The sequence below is a fragment of the Artibeus jamaicensis genome, unplaced genomic scaffold, assembly GCF_021234435.1.
Source record: "Artibeus jamaicensis isolate MK-2021 breed Jamaican fruit bat unplaced genomic scaffold, CSHL_Jam_final contig_1255, whole genome shotgun sequence".
NCBI classification, from domain to species: domain Eukaryota; kingdom Metazoa; phylum Chordata; class Mammalia; order Chiroptera; family Phyllostomidae; genus Artibeus; species Artibeus jamaicensis.
This window is the reverse complement of record NW_026521245.1, coordinates 82,710-108,559: the sequence shown is the minus strand read 5'-3', so window position 1 is coordinate 108,559 and position 25,850 is coordinate 82,710. Positions and strand designations below refer to the sequence as shown.

Here is a 25,850-nt window from a genome sequence, read left to right as displayed (position 1 = left end):
CTATACCCAGGTCCATGAACTCTTCAGAGACCAGCCTTTGGAGGAGTCCCTCTGCCTTTACTCTTCATTCCTGACACATGATTCTGTTTATTTCAGGGACCAATTGTCAGGTTGTGAGTCTCAGGAGTCCTCACTGACTATGTCCCCAAGAGGCACAGTCACTCTCACCTGTGGCTCTAGCACTGGGGTATTTTCCAGCAGTCACTGTTCATACTGATTCCAGCAGAAGTCTGGCCAAGCACCGAGGACATTCACTGATTTATGCTACAAACAAGAAGCAATTCTGGACACCCTGTCTCATGCCTTTGACCTCAGGGACCCTCCTCAGGAACAAAGCTCCCCTGACTCTCTTGGGGGCTTATCTGGGGGACAAGGGTGGAGCAGTACTGCCTATTACCCTGTAGGAGTGACTGACACAGTTACTACAGCAGAAGAGGTACCATCTGCCCTTTGAAAAGCCTGGACACAAACGTGGTCACGTGATGTGAAATCACACGTCCGACATCTGAATTCGCAGGGCACCTGGAATGCTGAGTGTCCACAGACAGCAGGGGAGTTATTGACATTGTCTCCGGTGACTTCGTGGGTCCCAACCATTTCTTCTGAAGGTTCTGTTTCTGGTTTGCAAAGTGTCTTCCAGGCACTTGTTGAAAACGGGAGTTTGTTCTTGGATGTATCTGGTTTTCCATGTTCCACTGATGGTTGGCGTGTCTCCATCTTCCCCTGTTTAGATTAATGTGGGGACAGGGGTAATGAGGAACCTGCACCTCACAGGGATGGTGTCCTGCAGAGACCGTGCCATGAATTCCTTTCTCTTTGTTGCAAGCAAAATGTACCAAGAAACTGAAAAAATATACTAGAAATACACTGATCTTTGCCATCCAAAAAATTAATGGCATTGTTGAGGCATTGTTGAACTGCTAGGTCAGTGCCAAGAGGATGGCACTGCACGTTAGGGAACAGCATTGCAGGGTAGGGAAGAGCATGTGCAGTTTTGGGAGCTGGAAGAGTCGTGGTGTAGTTGAAGCAAAGGAAGGTGAATGGTGGAGTTGAAAGGAGGGGAGCCGGCAGAGGGAGGCAGAGAGTCAGTCACACCTGTACTCGATCCTGGACACAAAATGATGAAGCCCCAAAAGGTGGCTGCTGGGTGGAGGTAATGCGAACGCCCAGCCAATACCGTGTCCCTATTTTTTGACACAGTGTAGACTCTCAGCCCCACCATAGCAAGAGGAGTGGGACCAGCAGTGATTAGGCAGGTCAGAGTGGGCATCTCGGGGGCTAAAGATCTGAGAGTGTGGAGAAGCCAGGATGCTGCCTTCAGGATTAATGCCAACTCACTCATGTAAATGTTATCATCGTCATCATCATCATCATTATTATCTAACTTCAGTTTGTGAAAGATGAGAATGCTCTCTTTTTAAATCTTGGTAACACGAATCATTTGTGTTTTATAAGTCACTACTGGTGTGATTTATAAATAAAATTAACAATAAGGAAAAGTTCCAAAACATCCAAAATAGACAATAAAACACGAATCCCCTGTATCTGTTAACTAATTTTAATAATTTTTCAGTTTATGAGCAACCTTGACATTGGTCCCCACTCCCATGCATAGAGGGTAGATTATGAATTAAAAGAAGTTTATAATGACTTACCATGTACTTAGTTATTTTTGGTTCATAAGTAGTTAAATGAACTAAAAAAGAAGAGGGAGGGGAGAAGTGTCACAGATTACAGTGAGTTTATCTTTACCGTAACTAATCTCTGACCTTGTGGGCAGCAGAGTGAAGGAAAGACAGGAAAACATCAAAGCGTGACCCTGAAATGGTGACCCAGATGCCTCGGTCTGGGGACAAGGACTCTACAACCCTGGAGGCAGGGCCTGTGACCACACTGGGTAATGAGAACAGGCAACAGTTAAGAACATTAAAAAAAAATCAGAGCCTCTTTTTTAAAATCAAGCACAGAGACTGAGAGTGGAATACAAGGTAAGGTGGGCGCCTGCCCGCTCTGAGTCTTTCTGGAAGCCACCACCTGGCCTGGCTGGTCTGCTGTCTTCCGTTTTAGCAGCGCGCCCGACCCTCCCAGCAAAGGGCTGAACCTCATACTTGAAGGGGTGCTCCTTCCGCGTGGTGCCCCAGATCCTCAGCTCCCCAGGGACATCTTTGGAGGCGATGTAGAACCTGTTGGGGGCGTACTTGGCAACGAGCACCTGATGGATATGCTTCCTCCAGATGTGAGCGGGTCTGAGTGGTTGTTGTTCCTTAAAAGACATGCTCTCCATTGGTGGAAAGAAAAGCACTGCTTTTGCAGTTGCTGCCCATGATTCTGGAGCTGGCCCTTGGCCCATGGAGGAGGAAGGTGAACACCATCCTGGTCTGCTGTGGAACCCTTGCCCACCTCTCTCCACCCCACGCTTACTTACACACTCTGGGAGCTTCCCTCACTGCAGGTCAGGTCTGGTCAAGGCCAAGGAGGGCACGGAGACAGAAAGGCAGGGCTGGACAGCTGGCTGTGGCGAGATACGGTTTTCTGAGTGACTGAGAAATCAAATGTGACCCAACATTTTCTTAAGTTTTATTGAGGTATGATTTTTTATTGAGATATAATTTATATATTATTTTCAGGTTTTCAATACAATGATTCACTATTTGCAAACATTGAGAAATGATCACTAGAGTAACTCTAGTTAATATTCTTTACCATATAGTTGGTTGTGGTTTTTTTCTTCTTATGATGGTAATATTAAGATATGCTCTCTTGGTACTGTGACTTTCAAATATGTTTATTAACTGCTGCTACCTGTTGGAAACCACCTGCCTGGTTTCAGGAGCTGAAACCCACCGTGGCTCAGGCTGAGTGAGACACCTTCGGACCATAAGCCACTAAGGAGACCAAGCTTATCTCCCTGGCAGGAGCTCAGCTTCTGCTGCTTTTTCCATAACGTGCCCCCAATGCTTGATCAGTTAGCCAGTGATGGGTAAGATTCCCCAAGGGGGGAACCACCTGAGACAGGCATGATCACGTGGAGGCCCCAGGGAAGGACTTGGGGGGCTATGGAGTAAAGGGGCGATGGACCCTCACCCCCCAGGTTTGATGAAGCCTGAGTCCTCAGTCTGTCTGTGAGAAGTCTCTGATAATTCCTTGGTTATCTGCCTCCTCTGCCTGACTTGAGCCTGGATACAATGACAGAGGGTGGTACAGCCTTGTGCTGGGAATGGCGGGCTTCCTGGGTAATTAGGCCTGAGAAGGAATAAGTTAAACACTGTCAGACCTGCTTTGTTTAGAACGCTTTTAGTTAGATCTTATCATCTGATAAGGGCCCGAGCAGAAAAAGAGTTTATGTCACCAAAGTTCTGTAGCCTTTTAGCTGACATACCCTGATTTAGAAGAGGCTCTAATGGTTCTTTGTATACTATATACTGTTTTCCACCTTAAAGTGATTAATAAGTTGTACCTGAACTCCTGTGCAAAAATCCCAATAAAAGCCTGACTAGGCAAGGGTCAGTGTGCTCTCCCTTGAGAGAGTTGCTGAAGCCCCTCCAAGCCACTCTCCCCTTGAGAGGGTGGCGAGGCCATTCTGGGGCTCTCCCCGCTTGAGGGAGTAGCCGTGCCGGCCCTTTTCCTCCACGGGACTCAGTAGTCCGTGTGAATTTGTCCCATGTCTCATCCATGATGCCGAGGGAACTGCTGCTCAGTGCATGCGTCAGTCACCATGTGGTGAATTGTAACCCCGTGACTCATTTATTGTATCACTGCAAGTTTGAACCCTTGCCCTTCTTCCCCCGTCTCCCCCACACCTGTGCCCAGCCTCTGGCAGCCGCCAACCTCGACTCTGTAACTGTGACAGTTTAACTTATTTCTTAGTCTAGTTTTTTGCTTTGTTTCCTCAGATTTCACACACAGGTGAGATTGTTGCTTTTTTTCTTCCTAATTCATTTTTTGTAGCATCATGTCCTGAAGGTCCGTCCATGTCGTTGCAATGACAAGATTCCATTCCTTTTCATGGGTGGACGTTATTCAGTGTATAATCTTACATAGCATTTTATATTCCTCATGAATAACACTACTTACCCATTCACCTACTTAAGGGTACTTTGATGGCTTTTATATCTTAGTTAATGTAATAATGCTGCCATGAATATTGGGGTTGCATATATCTTTTCAAAATAGTGTTTTTCTTTTCTGCAGATAAATACCCAGAGTTGGAAGAACTGGATCATGAGGTTGTTCTATTTTGAAAATTAGACCACGGATGTGTGAATAGAGACAGAGACCTGGGGAGCCACAGAAACCAGCAGGACTCCCAGGGCTCTGGGTCTGTGGGGAGGAGTGTGCTCTGTGACCAGCAGGGGGCGCTGTGGGACTTCCCTGGGGTCCCCACACAGCTGCTCAGTGAGGACCATTCAGGCAAAGGAGCTGGGTGGGGGTGGTGCAGGGTTGTTGGGAGACCCAGGATGTGTTCCCTGGTGCTTACTAAACAGCTATGTCTTCTATGTCCCGTCAGAGTCCTCTGAACAGAGACATTTGAGTTGTCTCAGCAGTTGCTTCGTCTAAGGGATCTTTCACAGTGTGAAATCAGTCTTCATTCCTTTCACTCTTGAGTGTGAGCTGAGCTCCAGCACCAGGGCTCAGGGAGGGGCTGGGCAGCCCCTGGAAGGACACACATTTGCATGGACAGCCCCTCCCCTGGCAGAGGGTGGGGAGAAAAGGAGGCCTGGGCAGCCCAGCCCCACTGTGGGCTCAGGGGCTGTGAGCACCATGGCCTGGACCCCTCTCCTCCTCGTGCTCCTCTCTCACTGCACAGGTAGGGACAGAATTTGACTTGCTGGGAATCTGCAATATCACTCCCAGCTTGCTCAGTATCTTGATAAACTTTACCCTGGCATCTTCCCCAGCACCTATGAATGTCCCTTTCTGCAGGCTCCCTCTCCCACCCTGTGCTGACTCAGCCGCCCTCCCTCTCTGTATCTTGGGGAGAAACAGCAGACTCACCTGCACACATAGAAGTGGCATCAGTGTTGGCAGCTACACCATACACTCATACCAGCAGAAGCCAGGGAGCCCTCCCAAGTTCCTCCTGCGGTATAAATCAGACTCAGACAAGCACCAGGGCTCCGGGGCCCCCAGTTGATTCGCTGGATCCAAAGACGCCTCAGCCAATGCAGGGCTCCTGACCATCTCTGGGCTGCAGCCTCAGGACGAGGCCGACTATTACTGTGGGAACTGGCACAGTCGTGCTCCTCACAGTGACTCACACACATGGGGAAGTGGGACAAAACCTTCCCATGGTTTGATTTACGACAATAGAACATATTCAAATAACTTGTAAATAGGTAAAATGTACTTTAAAGTACTTTTGATCCATCATGAGTTACTCACTTTTTTCTCCTATGTTTCTAAAGTCTCAGGAAGCAGAAACCAAACCAAAAACAAAACATTTATGACACAGCAGTGCTGCCATGCGCACTAAAACCAGAGCCTGTGGAACTTCCCTCTTTCCCTTGAGATAAGGTAACAGCCCTTCCTGCCTTTCCCCTTGGTCTGAGCCCAGGACCATCCCAGCACGGGGACAGACGCTCACTGCACGGACTGTGTGCTGTTTGGGCTCAGAGCAGAGACTGTCCCATTCCCATCCCTGCCCCTGAGCACTGGGCAGGCCAAGGAGTACCATGTCTCAGGGCCTGAAACTCAGAGGTGAGTGAAGACTCAGGCCCAGGAGAAATCCAGAGGTAGAGCTACCCTGTAACCTTGCTGGGGACCTGAGTCTTTAGTTGTCAAGTTCGGGTAGAAAAGAAGCTCACAGAGGAAATATGGGTCTTGAGCCTACATATCTCTTCGGGTCACAAGGTGGTGGGGGAGGCTCCACAGCATCTGGGAAAATGCTGATCCTGCTGCAGGTCACGTGGGGGAAGTGGGTGCATGGATGAGAGGCTCTCACAGCTGCCACCACTCAGGATCATGGGGTCATTGTGAGTGGGTTTCCTGAGCCCACATGCTCTGACTGTGTCCCCTCTCCTCTCAGAAGAAACTGAAGATTTCAAAAACTCCAGGGTGTGGGCTGGTTGTGGGCCAGCAGGAGCAGGACATGTCTAGGGTGTTCCTGGGTCACTACCGCTGGGAAGCTCTTGATGAGCCCAGGTACACCACCCCTTCTCCTGCACAGGGAGTAGTGAACCTACTGGTCCTCGGGGCTCCCAGACAGGTCTCTGACCTTGTGAACCAGGACAGAGGTCGTCGACCCTCAGGGGTTCAGCTTCTTCTCTGGCTCCTTCTTGGTGCTCAAGACCTTCCTGCCCACCTCTGGGCTCCAGCTTAATCAGGAGTCTGATTATCACTGTCACAGGACTCAGTACAACCTAAAGCCACCAAAGGCTCCCATTACCTGGGGAAGGGAGGGGAACATCTGCCCAGCTCTCCCCAGTGACCCATCACTGCCCTGTCCCTGAGTGTGATGAACACCAGCTCAAGTTTCACTTCTGCTGCCACTTGTACTAATGATTAGGAGACCTCCTGTTCTTACCTGGGTCTCTCTTTATGGCGTCAAAAAACCCCTGTCTTTCTGTTTTTCCTGACACAAACAGAATTACCATGTGACCAGCTTCAAAAACACTCCTTAGAGAGGCTTGTTAGAATGACAAGGGAGGCAGAAGTGCAGCTGCTGTGACCTGTTTCCCCAGAACCTGCTGCTCCCAGGAAAGCGCCTGAAGACCAGGGGCTGGTGGGAGACAGCGCGTTCGCTGTCAGTGCCGCACTTGTGGTAAAGTCAGTGCAACAGTCGAAATGGGATTCGGCCAGCTTCTAGTATTTTTATTTCAAAATACATGATCTGTACTAAAATCAAGAAATAATTTTCTTCAAAAGATAAAAATGCAGTTTATTTTCCACTCACAATGATACTAACATTGAATGTGAAACCACACCTATTCAAAATGTTGCTTCTTTGTTCACTGTGGTTGCTGCCCAAGGAAATGAGAAATCGGTTCTGTTGAATCCCGGGTGTGTAATTACATTATTTAAGTGCCTCATCAGTATAGTTTTACACCTCCAAAGTCAGGTTACTTTTTTGCTTAATTTTATCAACAATGAGGAAATAACTATTCTGTAGCAATTTTTTTTATTAAAAGGGGGAGGAAGGAATGGTTTCCAAAATATATCATGAGGCCAAGTGTTCTCTGTTCAGAGAACCAGAAATAACAGTTGAAAGTGAACACCCGCCTCCCATCTGTGATTCTGGTGGCCCAGGGGGAAGCTGATCTCCATTCAACCCAGGGCCCTCAGCAATGACTGAATGACGGGGTGCAAGGCAATGCTAGTCTGCAGCTTTGTGCCCCCTGCTGGTGACCGTGGGATGAGTGTGAGAGGAGCCTTGACTCCCCTGTGTTACCAGCACTGAAGAAGGGGCGGGAGGCAGGGGAGTAGATCCACAGTTGCCCCCTTGCTCCCTGGTGTCAGTGAGGACAAAAGGTCCCAGTGGGGAGCTGAGTGCCCACCCCCAGTGAGCCCAGCACCTTGACTCAGCCCTGTGCTTCCCTCCCTGAGGCCAGCAGTGCCAGAGCAGGGCACTTGTCTCACACCCCACTTGAAGGGAACCAGCTTGTGACAGACACTTCCCCAGGGTCCCCACAAGGTGTCAGAGCACAGAGCAGTGGAGTCAGGGCTCCACCTTTGTCCGGGTCAGTGGGAGCGGAACACACACCCTCCTGACCTTCTGCTCAGCCCCACGGGAGGGCGGGCTGATTAAAGGAAGAGAAAACGGGACCCAGGGGATCCTCCTGTGGTCTCCAAATGTCCAGATTCCAGTAAAAACACATCATTATATATTTTAAAAAGCAAACAGAAAGGTCACAGTTTGAATGAAAAATCTATTGATACTCATACTGACTTGATTCAGATGAGGAGAACTGTGACAGATATTATTTTGGCAATGATCCTAAACCCATGAGATGAGCAACAATGAGCGTTCTCAAGACAAATGGGAAAAGAGAAAAACTGAATTTAAATAGGAATCATCAGAAAACCAAATGGACATTATATTGTAGAACTGAGAGGCACATAAAAGGAAATTGAAAAAGGATACTTTTGGCAGCGAATCAGGACTATGACAACTTTTTTTCTCTTCTTGAATTCATCCTTCCTTCCTTCCCTCTATTGCCTCTCTCTCTTTTTCTTTTTCTGTTTCCCTCCCTCCTCCTTCCTTCCTTCCTTCCTTCCTTCCTTCCTTCCTTCCTTCCTTCCTTCCTTCCTTCCTTCCCTCCTTCCCTCCTTCCTCCTTCCCTCCCTCCTTCCCTCCTTCCCTCCTTCCTTCCTTCCTTCCTTCCTTCCTTCCTTCCTTCCTTCCTTCCTTCCTTCCTTCCTTCCTTCCTTCCTTCCTTCCTTCCTTCCTTCCTTCCTTCCTTCCTTCCTTCCTTCCTTCCTTCCTTCCTTCCTTCCTTCCTCCCTCCCTCCCTCCCCTCCCTCCTCCCTTCCACTTTCACCACCATTACTTTAACAGTTCTCAATACTATGAATGTTCCCCAGAGGACGACACTAGGGGGCGCTGTGGGTCTTCTCAGAGGTGCAAGGCTGAAACCAACTCAAATGGCTCTAATGGAAAGGGCCCTGTGCTCACATTCGTGCCCTGAGTTAGACCTCACTGACAGCAGGTGCTTCCCCTCAAGGGACAGACTGAAAGCTCACACAACCACTGCATTCTGCTCTCAGGAAAGCTGAGAACTGTCCTGAGGACTCAGAGTTGGATGGTGTTGCGTGATCATATTTGCATAATGCCCCACCAAACACTCCCCTCACCCAGGGAGCAGTGGAGGAGATAAAGGGCCACCCAGAGAGCAGTCCCAGCCTGAGGCCAGGGGATTTGGAAAGTGTCCACCATGGCCTGGACTCCTCTCCTCCTGCTCCCCCTCCTCACCCTCTGCCCAGGTCTGTGGATGCTTCAGAGACCAGCCTTTGCAGGGACCCCTCTGCCTTTACTCTTCATTCCTGACATGTGACTGTTTTTATTTCAGGGTCAAGGTCTCAGGCTGTGGTGACTCAGGAGCCCTCCCTGACTGTGTCCCCAGGAGGGACAGTCACTCTCACCTGTGCCTCCAGCACTGGAGCTGTCACCAGCAGTCACTATCCAGACTGGATCCAGCAGAAGTCTGACCAAGTCCCAGTGACGCTGATTTATAATACAAACAGTAAACACTCCTGGACCCCTGCCCGGTTCTCAGGCTCCATTGTCGGGGGCAAAGCTGCCCTGACCCTGTCGGGGGCCCAGCCTGAGGATGAGGCGGAGTACTACTGTGCTGTGTGGTACAGCAACCATCACCACAGTGACACTTGCAGGGGGGAAGTGAGACAAAAACCCAGGGCTCAGCCACCCTCTGCTCCTCCCATCCCCCATCTCCTGCTCACAGAGGCTGGTCTAGCGAGTGTGGGGTCAGAAGGTTTGCTCTCCACAGCCCCAGGGGGTGCAAACTGATCCGTATTTCTAAGTCGTGACATGTTTTGACCCACCTTTTCAGGAAGACAAAGTCCTCTTTAAAACAGAAGCAAATGTCATCATCAGTTTCACAGGTAGTGGACATGATGGCAAAGGGAAAGTTACTCCCATGAGGACACACACACAGACACAGTCAGGTGTGAAGGTGTGTTGGCCGGCATTTAACAACCAAGACACACTCCATAATCTGGTGTGAAGAAGCAGAGGAAGCAGAGACACTGGAAAATGGAGCTGGAACCGCTGTCCCAGAGGAGTGTCCTTGCCCATCTTCCTTCTCCAGCCTCTGTGGTGCTAGAGGGCAGGAATGCCTAGACTCTGTTCTGGGTCAAAGCCGCTGCCTGTTCCAGACAACTGTTTGCACAGCTATGGGGGGAGCAGACAGACTGACTACAGGGCTCACCATTCAAGACGTTCTTTAGAACTGGCTCCACTGTGTTTATTTAAAGAACAACTTCACTTATTTTCACTGTAGAAATTTCTTTGAAGGCTCATTAAAATAATTTCACAGAAACATGTTTCTTCTATTTATGTAATTGTTCTCTCCCCATATGGGGTGAAGGCAGTTTGGGGTAAAGGCAGTGGTTTAACTGCCTTCATCTTATAATTGGACACAGTGTGGCTTTTGGCATGAAACTATGTCCTACTCCTGCAATTATCCTTCATCCCAAATAAATGTTTGTAGTCTCTCACATTGGCTTTTAATTTGAGGGGAACATTAGTGATATTATGCAGCCACTATATATGAAGAGAAATGCTTGAGTGAAACATAATATAATAAAAAGTAGCCCACATCTTGAGAAGGACATGGGTTTGGAGCACATGGGCACACGGAACTGATTCCTGGTACCTGTTACCAGGGAGAAATCTGGACCAGATGCTAATCAAAGGGGCGGGACATCCAGAATGGGAAGTGGAAGAGGAGAACAGTGAGCATTCTTGCAGCTTAAGACCAGCTCTACCAGCTGAGCCTGTGGTTCTTCTCAAGCACAGCATCTTGCAATCCTGCCTCCCTCAGGAAAACAGGCCAATCAGATTCCTAGAACACATCCCCCTGGGACTTACATCAGAAGGTACAGGGTCTAAACAGAACCAGCGGTGACACCAGCAGATGCAGGGGTGCCCTGCTGTGAGCTCTTTCAGCAGTGCTCCTGCCTTGCTGGACGGCAGAGAGTCATCCCCCAGTAGGTCTAAGTTGACACTGTTTCTGGATGTGCAGTAGGGTGAAGGGTTGCTCGTGTCTCCTGTAAGGACAGTGCTAGAACCTGGGGGTTGGGAGGGTCGGACAAGTATTTATCCCAAAAGGGTCCAGAGGTAAGTTTCAGTTTAGCCTCCAGGGTCCACGTGTGCTCGTTCACAGGCTACAGACGGGAGATGGGAGGGAGGAGATGGGACCCTGTGCTGACTTGACCCAAATACCTTGAATGAGACACTAAAGATTTCTGCTTAATTATTATAGAGACAGTATGTATGAGAGATTTATTTTCAGAGAGGGGCCTCACCAGATGTGTATATGTGAAACATAACTGGTAATTATGCAAAGAATACAACAAAGTGAGGACCAATTCTAGCAGCAGACACGGGAACCTGAGTGGTCCTGGAGAGTGTAGAGGGGAAAGAACCCGTAACCACCTGGAGTGGGACAGGGAGGTGTGGGGACTGGGGAACATACTGTGTGCAAAGCATTGAGAATGACAGTGTCTTAAGGGTTTGAGAGGCATGTGTATCTCAGCAGTCAGGAATGAGGCATAGGCGGGGCCTTCATCCTGGAATTAGGGACTGTGCTCTGACTTTACACAGTCATTTAAAATCACAGTATTGGGGAGTCCCACCATAGTCATGGGGGTACATTCAGTGACCTGCTGAGCTGCAGGGACCAGCTGGGCTCCACAGCCTTTCGGAAACATAGAGATGTGTGTCCTGTAAACACCAGGGGGCGCTGTGGGACTTTGCTGTGGTCCCCAGCTGATCAAGGAGGACTGTTCACTCATTGGGGCCTGGGTTTGCAGGCTGAGCTCTGTGCTCACTGCTGGAGACTCAGCATCTGTGTCCTCTGTGGCCTGGCAGAGTCCCCTGAGGAGGAACCTTTGTGTGGTCTCAGCAGGTGCTTTGTCCCAGGGCTCTCCCAAGGGGTGAAGCCAACCTCCACCCCCTTCAGTCTTTGGTGTGACCTGAGCTCTGGACTCATAGGAGGACTCAGGGAGGGGCTGGGCAGTCCCTGGATGGACACATATTTGCTTGGATGGCCCAGCCTGTGGCAGAAGGTGGGAATGAAAGGAGGCCTGGGGCAGCATAAGAAGTTGGTCTGAGGTTAAGGAATCAAATCTAGGGGTCATAGCAGAGCCGTCCCATTCCTTCCAGGACCTGAGGCACCCTGAGTCCCTGAGACAAGGCACTGCAGGTGCTGTGTGAAGATGCAGGTCTGGGAGGAATCCAGGCCAGAGCTGTTCTGGCACTTACGCAGGTACGTGAGTTGTGATGTCAGGGAGAAGGGTGTCAGGCAAGAAGAGGCGTGTAGACTGAGGGCCTGAGGACATGAAACTCCTATATGGGACATGAGAGGATGAAGAACAGACCCCAGTGTTGCTGGGAAAACTGTGAGCCTGCTCCAGGAAGGTGGGCAAACTGGGTCCCTGGGTGTGAAATTTCTACAGCTCGTATCTCCAAGAATCCATAAGAATTGACGTGAGGGGTGTTTCCTGAGTCCACAAGAGCTGGAGTGTGTCTTACGTTCTCCTCATATCCCATTGTAGCTTTTAACCAACACAAGTTCACAGGTGGACGTTGTAATATCAGGGAGCACAGCCTCCCCAGGGTGTGCACCAGGAGACTCCAACCAGGAACGTCCTGTGGAAGCTCTCACCAGGGGGGCAGCAGAGTCACTGTGGGCGTCTCTGACACGGGCCCAGACCCCCAGACAGAGCCCCTAAGTGCATGACCTCGGACGCATTGCAAACCCTCTCCAGTTTCAGCCTGATTCTCTAGAGTCAGGTCAGTGCACACACCCTCCATGACCACACAGGGCTGCAGCCTGACAAGGAACCAGGCTGGTGGTCATGGTCAAAGGAGCTGAATACAACCCAGTGACCGAGGAACAGGCAGTCCATGGAAAGTGTGAGAACATCTGTTCTCCATTTCCCTCATTAAAATCGCCACACATCTGCTCCTGCCTGTGGGCAGCACCAGCTGAGATTTGGATTCTCTGTCCCTGTGCTATTGAAGCTACAGGGACTGATGCTTCTGACTCACTCCACCTTTAGGAATGCCACAAAAATCACTCCTGTTCTTCCTGCTCGTCCAATGAAAAGAACATTTCTTTGTCACCAGAAGCTACAATACCTCCACTCTCATGCTGACTGGGAATGGCAGAGACAATCCCTGCTTGTGAGAGCCAGGTGTTTCAGGACCCCACAGCCCAGTCCCATATCTGTGCCCTGAGTCTGGCCCAGGATGTGCTGATGAGTCCTTGAGCTCTGACATCTGCACACAGCAGAGCATCCACTTTCTCCTGAGGTCACATCCTTCAGTAACTTCTGGTTTCTCAGGCACAGGAGGGACACTGTCCCTTTAAGGCCCTGAGTGGCAAGCTCATACCTTTTACCAGTACCCAGTTTAATAACACAAATCTTAATTGTTTAAAGGTTTTTAAAAATAAATCAGTTTATTGGCATCTAAAGCCTATGAGGCAACCCTAAGTTCCATCAATTTTCTAAAACACAAGGAAATTTCAAGAAAGCTCTGGTTTTTCTTCAAGGTCAACATTGAAGGAATTTTCACACAAGTTGATTATGACTCAGTGTGGAATGAGGCCATTACATTGAAAAGGAGAAGCTATAATCACAAAAGAGATGTTTATAGTAAAGGTGTTGATTTCAATCTTTAGAATGAACATAATTTTAAGATTAGACTGAAAAAGGGTACAGGGAAAAGCATCATGAATATATAATATAGGCAAAAGAGGAAAGAAAGAAGTATCAGAATAGCACTGAAAGGGACATGACGGGCTGGAGTGGAGAGCAGGAGGACACTTTCTCTCTGACAGTGTTGATTGTAGTGACCAAGAGGGACACAAGCCTACAGTACCTGGGCACTAGGGCTGGGACTCAAACAGCAGTGTCTCCAACACACACCAACAACACAATGTCATCGAATTAGTGTAAATCCCATAGACTTTCTGTCAGTGTGAACCAGCAAAGTGCAGTGTAGGTTTTGAGCCTTGAACTTGGATTAAGAAGTTCTTATATGTGAAATGGCATCACACAAGCAGAAGGAGCAAGAGGACATGTCAAGAGAACTGGAAATATCTGGCAACAGAAACACGGTGAATGCGTCCTGCATGTAGCCGCCCGGAAGTCATTGGTTATCAGGAGACAATAATGTCTTAGTTCCCAACCCATGGAGAAACCCACTCATCCTTCTATTCCTGGCAGTCACACCCCAAGGGCCCCAGTGCCAAGTCAGATTGCCCTGCAGGAGTGCGGGGTGTGGTCCAGGGGCTGTCGGGCCCTAGATCAGAGACCAGCAGTGGGCACTGTGGGGCTGGTCCTGCCAGTACCAGGTTAGGAAAAGGCCAACAAGGGAAATGGGATCAGTGTGAGCCTGACTAAAATAATTGATATCCAGCTCTAATTCAAATATACCTGGGACCAGAGTTCATTACTTATTCAATTTATAACATAATGAAGATACCAGGTTTTTGGAAAGGGCCCTGCCTGATTTCACAAGCTGTAATCCCTCATGACTAAGGCTGAGTAAAGGATTTTGGGACCATAAGCTTATGTCCCATAAGCTTTTGTCATGGTGGGACCATTAAGGAGACAAAGCTTATCTCCCTGGCAGGGGCATCGCCCCTGCCCCCTTTCACCTCACCCTCCTGGCCCTGGGGGGATGACTGGTTAGCCAATGATGGGTAAGATTCCTTAAAAGAGGGAAGACCTAAGACAGGCATGGTCAGGAAGGGGCCCTCAGGGAAGGGCTTGGGGGTAGAGAAAAAGATGGTGATGGACCCTCACCCCTTGGCTCTGACATAGCCTGAGTCATTTTTCTGTCTACAAGAAGTCTCTAGTCTCTTGGCTGTCTTAGTTCCCCTACCCGACTGAAGCCTGAAACAATGCCAGAGATGGGTGTGGCCCTGTGCTCCAAAGGGTGGGTTCCCCAGGGAGGTCAGGCCTAAGGAAGAATGCATAAAATGCTATGAAACCTGCTTTGCTAATACCCTCTTTTTAAATCATAAGGGTCCAAGTGTAGAAGGAGATTCTCCAAAGTTTTATGGCCCATTAGCTATCTCCTCATAGTTCTTTGACTGTTATCTATTGTTTGATCATTACTGCCTGACAATGAATGATGAGCTTTACCTAGATACCCTGTATTTCTGTGCAAATAAACCCAATAAAAGCTCATTGGGGAACAGGCTCCTGGTCCTTCTCCTTTCAGAGATGGGCCACCATTCCTTCCCAAGCAGGTGATGTCTGGTAGACTTATTCTCATCCACAGTGGATAGGAGGGCTCTGCTGGCAAAGCCCCACACACCAGAGAATAGGTAAAGCTTGGCCAAAATTATATGCATAAAAACATACTTATTGTCTGCTGAAAAAAAGGAAAGAATTGAAAGAATGTATACATTTTGTGCCTTGGAGAAATAGTGATTCATTTCTAACAAGAGAGGAATCACAGTAAAAAATAAAAGTGTCCTGAAAATAGGTTTTACATTGCCATGGAACAGTCACTGGGCCTGATCCCACTACAGGGAAGATGACGTGAGTGAAAGCAGCAGAGTAATGCTGACCATGTAGCAGCCGAGGGACACATGGAGTGACTCACCCTGAGGAGTCTGAATAGGACATGAAAGTGTCCTGTAGTGACGGGGACGCCCCCATAAGGGGGCACCGGGACCGCCCTTAAGGGAGCAGGTCAGGGAACAGGGCTGTGGGGAGGCAAAATCTGTCTGTGATGGGCCTCAGCCAGCATGTCACACGATAGTGTGTCTATGTCTGGGCACCAGGGGGCACTCAGGGGCTGTTTCTGAAGGTCTGGGGTAATCAGGGCTGGAACCTGTGACTTGGCACTGCCTTGTGCCCTCTGCTCAGGGCACACGGCTATGACCTTGCCACGCCCTGGCCCACAACCAGAATCACCCCTATCCTCCCTGAAATCCCCAGGCACAGGTACCTGCTAGAGGGCCCAATGAAGGATCAGAAATTGGGAGGAACTTATTTGCATGAGTGGGCCCTCCCTCTCCCAGAGTATGAAGAGGGGAAGGGTGAGGTTTGGGGAGGCTCTGCTTCAGCTGTGGGGTCATAGAAGGCAGGGCTCAGGGATGGTCTCCACCATGGTCTGGTCCCCTCTCCTGCTCACCCTCCTGGCTCACTGCACAGGTGACTGGATAAGGGGACAGGGGAAGAGCCCTGGAAAGGACACTTGGGGGTCTTCTTTCTGCTCCTGTGTCTCTACCCAGAATCACCATGTCTGTGTCTCCCTCCTGCAGGGTCCTGGGCCCAGGCTGTGCTGACTCAGCCGACCTCAGTGTCTGGGAACCCAGGAGAGACCATCACCATCTCCTGCACTGGAAGCAGCTCCAACATCGGGGGTGTTTACTATGTGTTCTGGCACCAACAGGTCCCAGAAAAACCCCCTAAAACCGTGATCTATGATACCAGCAGCAGACCCTCGGGGATCCCCGACCGGTTCTCTGGATCCAAGTCTGGCAGCATCGGCACCCTGACCATCACTGGGCTCCAGGCTGAGGACGAGGCCGATTATTACTGCTCAGCATGGGACAGCAGTATCAGTGCTCTCACAGTGCTGCAGGGCCATGGGGAAGTGAGACAAAAACCTGCTGTCCCCTGGGGTTGGGGTTTGTGTTCCCATTCAAGGCACATGCCTAGGTCATCAGTTCGATCCCTGGTCAGGACAGGTGCAGGAGGCAACAGGCCATTGTTTCTCTCTCCCATTGGTGCCTCTCTCTCTCCCCCTTGCTTCCTCTCCCTGTAAAGTTAATAAGCATGTCCTCAGGCAAGGATAAAAAAAGGACAAGTGAAAAAAGATAGTCATGTTGACTTGCAAACCTTACACCTTAAAGTGTCAATATTGTGTTGCTAATGACATGTCCACAGTGATATGTCAACAGCACCCTGGTCATAGACCCGGTTTCCTCTGTCCCTGGAGCAGCCAGCACAGGTGAAGGGACCCAGGCCCTGCACACTGTCCCTCCCCTCTTCTGCTCCCTCCCCCCTCCTCTCTCCCTCTGGCTCTGTGGGACTCAACTCCATCTCCACTTTAATTTTCAGGAAAAAGGACAAGTTCCTGCTGGAGTTCCGTTCCCCAGGGCTCTGTCTCTAGGGAGGGTAGTTAACTTCATTAGATGAGCGTAAGTTCACTTCATAAGTTCACTTCTTAAGTGTTTCCTACTCTCAACTCCCAGGTGTGTCATCCACTCTCCACCACCCACAGCCAATCTCTGTAATATGACATGTAATTACTGCTTCCTTTAAAAGATGTGAGCATCCACCTTTGAGTACTTGTGATAGGTGACTGAAAACTTGGAAAATTTTAGTTTAACATAAACAGTTATAAGCCTAATAAGTAATGCATATGTTAAAGCTTTTGTTTCAGAAACTACAGAGAAGGCCCATCCTGGCTCCTGGGAGAAATTGACCTCCTGGGGCACTGCGGCCGACCACCGCCTGGGGGCAAGGGGAGGCATCCGGGCCATTGTGTTCCAGAGAGAGACAGAGGACCACTAGTCCCAGGGAACAGCTAACTGCCCAGGACAGGAATGTTGCAGTTTCTCTCACCCAATGCTCCTTGAATTTCAAAACCCCTCCTCATACCTTGTTTATTCCCTGTTATAAAAACGTTGTCCTGGAAAGGAAATGTGAGAAGGTTCTTTAAGGGTGCCAACCCGCCCTCTCCTCAGATCACTGGCCGTCTGAATAAAGCCCAATAGAGATTCAATCTCTGTCTCTGCTCCCTGGGTTCCGAGGTGACAGGTAGCAGGAGGTCTGGTGTCTTTTCTGGGTTCACTTGCACAGAGAAGCCACTGGCAAATTTATTGCTCATCCTGAAACACACTGTCAGTCCCCATGTCACAGACAAAGGCAGGGTGGGCTGCCCAGTTCAGAACACGCGGACGTTCCTCCTCCTGAGAATACGTGTCCCTGGGAACGTCAGACCTGCCTCAGTGGGTGATTGTGATGACGGGGCACAGGACTAGGTTCTATAGGGCGTCAGAGACTTGCTCTCATAACAAGCACGGTCAGCCTGGGACCCTGCAGCAGCGGGCAGATTTAGGATGTTTGCTCAACTGTGAGGGTGTCTGTGGGGATTCACTGAATAAAAGGTTGTCTGGTCTGAGAGCCCCTGGCCAGCCTGGGAAATGACAGATGAGTTGGGGTAACTTCCTGAGGGACTGTAAGAACATGACTAACTTTGACCTTAAGAACTGTGTTGCAATTTCTCTAATACATCAGAGTTGTAACCCATACTGTGGGGTCAGGCTGTTCTCCTCTCTGAGTCCCATTCAGCACAGCACCCACCCACGCTGTGCTTGTTCCTTCTGCTGTCATCTCCTGCCAGCTGCCCCTGAATGTGCCCTTGCTGATTCCTGTCTCAAGCTCTGCCCTAGGACTTCCAGCAGTGCTGAATCCCTAAGGCATGAGGATGATTATAATGAATGCAGCTCTGAGGACAGGTTCAAGTGCAATTTAAAATGTCCCAGCATGTGGGTCAAAGTTGCAGGCAGGCCCCACAGTGATTCCCAAGGACGCCCAGGCCCTGCCCTCTCCCCAAACCCCCTGTTGTTTAGTTGCTCCATTCAGATCAGCTCCATGGGGGTGCGGACTCCCCCCCACCCTGCTCTGCAAGGGCCAGTGTTCTGTTCCTTCTATGTCCTCCTCTGTGAAGGTCTCTGTGCCCCTGGTGAGCTCCTGTTCACACTCAGCACCCAGAGCAAGTTCCCTCCTCAGGGCCCTGCATGGGGACAGGTCCACTTTGCTCTCAGATCCAGGCCCTGTGTTCTCTGCCCCACAGTGGTCCCCACACTCTCCTCAGCAGGATTCTGTGATGCTTGCCCTGGCCCACCACCCATGGAGGAGGCTCAAATTCGTGATGCTCATACCAAAAGCGCCCCGTGTTGTCCCTGTAGGGGTTACTCTCCTGTATTAGAAAGAGGGGAGTCAAGTAAGCAGGGGAAAGTGAGGAGTTGGAGTGGTTTAAAAAAACCAGCAGGGGTCGCTGTGAGACTGTGCCCTGTCTGCTCTTACAGGATCAGCTGGGCTGGCTGGCTGTTTACTTCCTGGGAGGACTGGGCAGGTGCGTCCTCTGTGGGCATGTGAGTCCCCTGCACGTGGGCCTGAGTGTGGTTCCAGCAGATGCTTCCCCCCGACCCACCCACAGGGAAACCAGCACATGAGCCTGGCTGTGAGGGCAAGGGCCACAGACCTTGTCAGTACCCCTGGGGGATAAGCTCTGGGTGGGGACACATTTACATAGGCAGCCCCTTGTCTGTGATCAGGGAGGGGATAAGAGAGGCCTGGGCAGTCCAGCCCCAGCTCTGTGGCCTGAGAACAGCCTGTGCTCACCATGGCCTGGACCCCTCTGCTCCTTGCGCTCCTCTCTCACTGCACAGGTAGGGACGGGCCTCAGAGACCAACCCAGAAGGACTGCACCCTGACCCTTCTGTTCACTCCCACGTGTCTGTGTGTCTGCAGGTTCCCTGTCCCAGCCTGTGCTGACTCAGCCGCCCTCTGTGTCTGCATCTCCTGGAGCCACAGCCAGACTCACCTGTACCCTCAGCAGAGACCTCAGTGTTGGTGGTAAAAGCATTTACTGGTACCAGCAGAAGCCAGGGAGCGCTCCCAGGTTTTTCCTGTACTACTACTCAGACTCAAGCAAGCAGCTGGGACCTGGGGTCCCCAGTCGGGTCTCTGGGTCCAAAGACACCTCAGCCAACGCTGCACATCTGGTCATCTCGGGGCTGCAGCCTGAGGACGAGGCCGACTATTACTGTCAGGTGTATGAAAGCAGCACTTTCCACAGTGACAGAGACACATGAGGAAGTGTGACAGAAACCCAGGGCCTCATTCTGTCCAGCTTCTGATACATTCAAGAGGCGGTAAAAAAATTACTGATAATAACAAAAGACCTAAGCCCCGGGGTGTCTGGTTTAAATGAGGCCACACTATAGCCCCTTCCCATTTTATATAAAATGGTCACAATCACCCTTAAACATTAAACAAACTAAAATGTATACCAACATAATAAAACAATGACAGTCCTAAACAAGCAGAATGACAACACATTTTCAGTAGCAAAATGCCTGGGGAACAGAAGGTGAAATCCATGATGGGGCCATCCACAGTGCCACAGGGTGTCTCAGGGAAGATCATTGTGTCAGTGTGTGTGTGTGGGTGTGAGTGTGCGAGTGTGTGAGACTGTGTGACAGAGACTGACCAGATGATTGTCACAGCCCCCGACCTTGGCCTTGTTTGTCGAAAGGGAAAGCTAACCAGAGAGAAACTTCCCGACTGTGCTTACTGCACAGAGAGCAGGTCACAGATCAGCGGGGTCACCCCAGGGACCAGCCGGGGGGCCAGTGTGTGAGACATGCTGTTCTGTGAATGCTTTTAAGGAAGATAAAGTGACATCATTCAGTCAAGCTTAATTAAAAGACAATAGCCGATAAACTGAGGAAATGCATATGCAAAACCACATCTATAATAGAGGCTTCTATTAGTAATATACAAAGAACTCCTACAATTCAAAATTAGAAGGCAATTGGATCAAATAGAGGTGGACACCTCACTATGATGGCAAATTAGGACCTGGCAGTATGTTCGGCATCATTGCACGATATGGAAATAGAAATTGAAGCAAGAATATTGCTACACATGTAGCAGAGTGGGCGAACGAAAATGCCTCCCCATGCCAGCATGGAGGGTGCGTGGCCCCGTACCTCTTGAACACTGGTGGGGAGTGGGCAGTCGAAAAGACCCTTTGGAAATCAGCTTGGAAGTTTCTCATGAGATTGAACATACATCTCCCCTGTGACCCAGCCATTGTATTTACCCACAAAAACAAAATGCACATCCATGCAAGGACATGTCCACAGAGATGCACTGCGATTCTATTCATTCATAATGTACATGATTTGTGACCAAATTTATATTCATTCATTAATATTAAACATTTACATCATTGATAATTACATCGCAACACACAAGTATAAGTTGATGACTGACCGATTTACAATGTAAACAACACTGTATGCACGATCGTCCCAGGGCGGACACGACCCACATGCCTGTCAGCCGGCGATGGACCAGCACACTGCGGGAGCTGTGCAGTGGGACGCTCTCCAGCAAGGAGCGATCTGTGTACGTACAGATCATGCCAGACCCCAAAGAACGCTAAATGAGGGAAACAAGAAACACAGGGAAAATAAGATTCCATTTCTATACAAAGCTAGGACATGCAAACGATGAAAGGAACACCAGGTGATTGGTTAGAGATCGGGGAGGGGGTGGCAGGAAGGAGAGACTTCAAAGAGGGCACGTGGACATCTTTGAGGGGGAAGATGTATTTATTATCTTGATTGTGGGGATGGATTCACAGATATACACACGTGTGAGGAGTTAGCACATAATATATTTAGTTATAGGATGTTGATTGTAGGAAAACCGTACCTCATTACAGTTGTCCCCTAAACACCTCTGTCCCTGCCCTCTGACTGAGACAGCTCTCTGCAATCTGCCTACATTGCTGTTCTCTGCCCAGCAGCCTCCATGCCACCAGGCCAGTGCCATGGGCGCCTGTGTGGTCTGTCACCTGTTCCACACACACATGCCGTTTCATGTTGCTGAGTGTCTGCAGAATCTGCTAAACCCTTAAGAATCCTCACATCTTCTCAGAATATTGGGCCCTTTGTTTGGGCACCAGCCGCACCCTCACTGGCCATTCAGACCCAGCTCAGCATAGTCTCCTCCCTGTGTCACCTCCGGCTTTGCTCCCAGAGTCCTCTGAATGCTCATCTCCTCCAGGTCTGCCTTGGACACGGGTCACGTGTCCATCTTGCTTACTCGCAGTGGCCTAGGAACTTACTCCACGGGGAGGGCTGTTTATTAATATCAGCTACCTGGGAACACCACAGGGGTTGTGGCCCCCGGATTCTGCTAAAATGACAGCGACCCCGCCATCAGGCCCACATCTCTGACAGCATTTCCACACACAGACAGAAGGTTGAAAGGTGGACAACAGGGGCACAGTGGGCCTTCCTCGGCCCATGGGTGCTGCCTGGTGTGCAATCTCCCCAAGTCCCCAGGGCTGAGGCCACGGTGCCTGTTTGCTGTTGGGGACTCAGCAGCTGTGTTCTCAGGGCTGGGCACAGTCTCCTGATCACTAGTCTGTGATCAGGAGACTGTGAGAGTCCCAGGGGCTGCTTCCTCCCAAGTGCCTTCTATGAGGAAACTCGGAGACCCACCCTAAGGCTCCAGTCTGTCTATAGAAAGAAACTCAGACTTCAGGGACAGGATGTCAGGGTGGTGCAGGTTCTCCAGCAAGGGAAGCAAATTTGTGTGAGTAGCCCCTCCCATTCAAGGCCAGTGAGGAAGATAAAAGAAGCTGGGAAGACAGAGCTCCAGCTCCTGGCACCCAGCTCTGCTCTACACACCATGGCCTGGACCCCCGTGCTCCTCCTCGTGCTCCTCTCTCACTGCACAGGTAGGGACAGGCCTCAAGGACACAGAGCACCTGCACCCTGACCCTTCTGTTCCCACTGATGTCTCTGTGTTTGCAGGTTCCCTGTCCCAGCCTGTGGTGACTCAGCCGCCCTCCCTCTCTGCATCTCTGGGAGCCACAGCCAGACTCACCTGCACCCTCAGCAGTGGCTTCAGTGTTGCTGACTACGACATACGCTGGTTCCAGCAGAAGCCAGGGAGCCCTCCCCGGTACCTCCTGAGGTACAAATCAGACTCAAACAAGTACCAGGGCTCCGGGGTCCCCAGCCGCTTCTCTGGATCCAAAGACACCTCAGCCAACGCTGGGCTCCTGACCATCTCTGACCTGCAGCCTGAGGACGAGGCTGACTATTACTGTAATACGTGGCACGATAGCAGTAAAACTTACACTGTGCTCCAGAGTCACGGGGAAGTGAGACTAAAACCCTCCCTGTGATCTTTCTGTCTGTGGCTGTCACTCCTGATCTGCCTGGGACCAAGTCCTACTCAGGGTGTCATTTGTTGTCACTTCTTCAGTGAGCAACTGTTTTCCCAAGACTCATGGGTGTGTGATGTTTTTTCTGATTCACTGTAGTTAAAAATTTTGTTTCTTTCTTGTTACTATCTTCTCAGCCTGCTCATGTGTACACAGTCCTAAATCAGGTCTCAGGGCTACATAATCCTCCAGGGGCGTGTTAGACAAGGAAGGAGGTGGTTGAACCCTCCTGTGCCCAGCCCAGGGTCTAGGCCTGGATCAGAGGCCTGAGTGGGCTGAGAACTTCTGATGGTTCAGGGGGTCAGTATGCCCCAGGCCCACCTCCCAGGAAACTGTTCTAAAAGTGAGTGCAGTGCCATCTGCCTCTGCTCATTGTGGCCTCTTTCTGGAAAGTGTTCTCTCCTTCCGGGGCTCAGGGGAAGCAGGTTTCTCTGGCTCTGGGATGCTGAGCCAACAGGATCTCGTCCTCACTGAAATATGATTGTGTGTGACCTTTCCGTGGGCACCAGGATATGAGCAAAGGGCACTGTGGGTGGCTCAGTTGATGGGAGCATCAACCTGTGCACCAGAAAGCTTGTAGGTTTGATTCCCGCTCAAGGGACATACTAGGTTTTCAGTGTTTGTACATGAGGCAACCAATCAATGTTTCTTTCTCACATCAATCTTCCTCTCTCTCTGTCTTTCTCGATCTCTCCACCCCCTTTCCTCCTGGATGCTTCTCCACCACTAAGGCAGCATCTGTAATCTTGATCTTTCTCTTCTGCCCACCATGAGAAGGGTCATGCCCAGATGTCCGTGAGGCTGAAGACAGGCAGAGTTTGGGGACACTGGAGAAGATGCATCTGATAAAACATCTGAATGAGGACCGGAGATGTATAGGGGTGTTATGTCACACAGTAGTGGGTCAGGAGTTCAAACTGGGGACAATCTTTCCCTGGCCTGGAGTCTTCCTCTCTTCACCCTTCTCTCTGCACAGGTGAGCAGCTCAGGGGCTCCTGGAAATCGCCCCTTGGGAGCACATCCCTGTTCCTCCTTCCCATCCCCTAGGACAGGTGTGGCTCTTTCTGTGGCTTCAGATCCTACTTGTGTAAAACAACTGTCTGTAGGTGGCTCAAATATTCCTCTCAGTGTGGCCTGACCTGAGCTGGCCATGATGCCATCTGGGCTACCCCAGGGATCTCACTCTCTCGAGTCTCCAGGTGCCATGGACTCAGGTTTGAGTCCCAGCCCTGAGTCTCCCTGAACTGCTGCTGACTGTCCTCTGTCCTGTGTCCCTGCACCACCTGTCACCCACTTCATCATCACAGACAGGGCCTCTGGGGGGTGGGGTGCAGTGCTTCTCTAGGACTGGGACCCCAAATCCATCCAGATGCCTCAGGCTGCAACCACATCTGATAATCACAAGGCTCAGGAGAGCACAGGAGGGCTGTGTGTGCATCTGCCGAGCCCACTGTTGTAAATGTCCCCAATGAAGCCTGATGAGGGGGACACCACAGGACACTGGGGAGTTTGCATTTGGAGGTGAGGCCAAATGAAGATGGCCACCCATCTGGATTCTGAGTTTGGTAAGCTTGGACCAGCTGAGTTTTACTTGCTTGTCTGGGGACCCTATTTATGGCAGCAATTGACATGGATCGTGTGGTGATGAGCTTTTGTCCAGTATCACAGGATTCCTGCCCCCTTAAGTAATACTGGGAGATACCAAATAAAGATCAGTTTTGATCTCTTTACTGCTCCATATGATTAGAAACACCTTTTGGGTTTTAAATTTATAAAGACACTGACAAAGCACTGTCTTGCCTGCCTCAGTTCTCCCAGCTGGAGCAGTGAACAGCTCAGGGGATTCCTGGAGAATTTGAGGGTGAAGCCGGTGTAGCAGATCTTGACCAAAACCCCAACACCACCCTCAGAGTGGCTTTTAACTGGACGTCATTTTGTGTGACATACACACTTGGAAGGGTATTCAGTGCTTTAAAAAACATGACTCCATCACTGGCACCAATAGGCAAAGCCCAAGGAAGGAGAGAGTCTTAGAAGACAGACAGGGGTGGGGTTCAGGGAGTGACACTCCCTGTCAGGTGGGTCCACAGCCCCTCACAGGGGCCACTCTGAGCCTCTATGAGCCACTGGTCTGCGTGCACGTTTAGGATCCACCTCCTTTTGTTTTAAGCTTTAACCTCTCCCTCAAGTCAAGAGAGGTAGTCTGTTGAAATAACTTGACATTGTTGTGAAATCTAAGATTCCAGAAACTCACAATTTTGCAGGGATCCCACAGGTGCATCCTGGAAAAGACAGAACAGTCTCTTCTCTTTCCTCTGTGAACAACTATTCCAGGGCCTGTAACCACTGAGATCCAGAGTGATGAGTAAAACAGTTCAAATCATGGGTCTCCTCCTTCATTTCTCAGGGTGGGGTAAAATAATTGGAGGATTGTAACGAGGATCCTGCAGGGGACGCTGTGGGGCTGTCCTAAGGAGAAGAGGGGTCTGAACTCTTCATTCTGGGAAATGCACTTGGATGCTCCAGGGATGCGATAAAAATAATTTTTTACTTGAAGGATTTTAAAATCTCTTCTTAATTACAACCAAAACCAAAAATATGCCAATTGTGTAGTTACGGTACTGTATCTACTTCATCCTGGCCACAGAAGATTTTCTAAGCAAGAAAAATTATGTGGACTACCAGCACATACGTGAGATATTACCTGTAGTTTGGGGATTGAATGTGGGTGGGGCACTGGGCCAAACAGACACAATCAGTGGGACTGGTGTCCAATCTGGGATTTTTAAAATAAGTAGGAGTGAGATGGTATTTGGTTGATGGGCACAATGTTGTAATAACAGGTAAAAACACAAAGAGGGGGGTATCAGTCATGCCAATGAAAGGGAAAAGGTGCTTTGGGCCTTGCATTGGGTCAGTGGAGTGAGGACAGGCACCAGGAGGAGCTCCTTAGGAAGCAGTAGGAGAGCTGCAGAGGCAGGCAGGGGCCAGACTGCCGTGATGACTTCTGCTGAGAAGGAGAAGCATAGTCGCAGAAGGACCCTCAGTGGGAGTGACATGCACACATTGGTGTCTGCTCACTCCATTTCCAGCTGGTAAGAGAACACAGTGAGCAGGGCAGGGAGACAGGTGAGGGCCTGTCTGTCCCATCCTGGAGGAGAAG

At 50.1% G+C, this 25,850-nt stretch overlaps 4 gene segments (V, D, J or C); all 4 read left to right on the top strand.

Moving 5' to 3' along the window:
• Nucleotides 1-8,812: 8,812 nt before the first annotated feature.
• On the top strand, nt 8,813-9,478 carry LOC119034577 (immunoglobulin lambda variable 7-46-like). The segment is given in 2 exon segments: nt 8,813-8,919; nt 9,006-9,478. Coding segments are annotated over 2 exon segments (507 nt in total).
• A 6,269-nt stretch (nt 9,479-15,747) lies between these two features.
• LOC128627645 (immunoglobulin lambda variable 1-40-like) lies at nt 15,748-18,890 on the top strand. The segment is given in 3 exon segments: nt 15,748-15,855; nt 15,966-16,384; nt 18,744-18,890. Coding segments are annotated over 3 exon segments (624 nt in total).
• Nucleotides 18,891-18,984: 94 nt separating this feature from the next.
• Nucleotides 18,985-19,532, top strand: LOC128627644 (probable non-functional immunoglobulin lambda variable 11-55). The segment is given in 2 exon segments: nt 18,985-19,106; nt 19,189-19,532. Coding segments are annotated over 2 exon segments (390 nt in total).
• A 2,562-nt stretch (nt 19,533-22,094) lies between these two features.
• On the top strand, nt 22,095-23,012 carry LOC128627642 (immunoglobulin lambda variable 5-52-like). The segment is given in 2 exon segments: nt 22,095-22,195; nt 22,272-23,012. Coding segments are annotated over 2 exon segments (426 nt in total).
• The last annotated feature ends 2,838 nt before the right edge of the window (nt 23,013-25,850 follow it).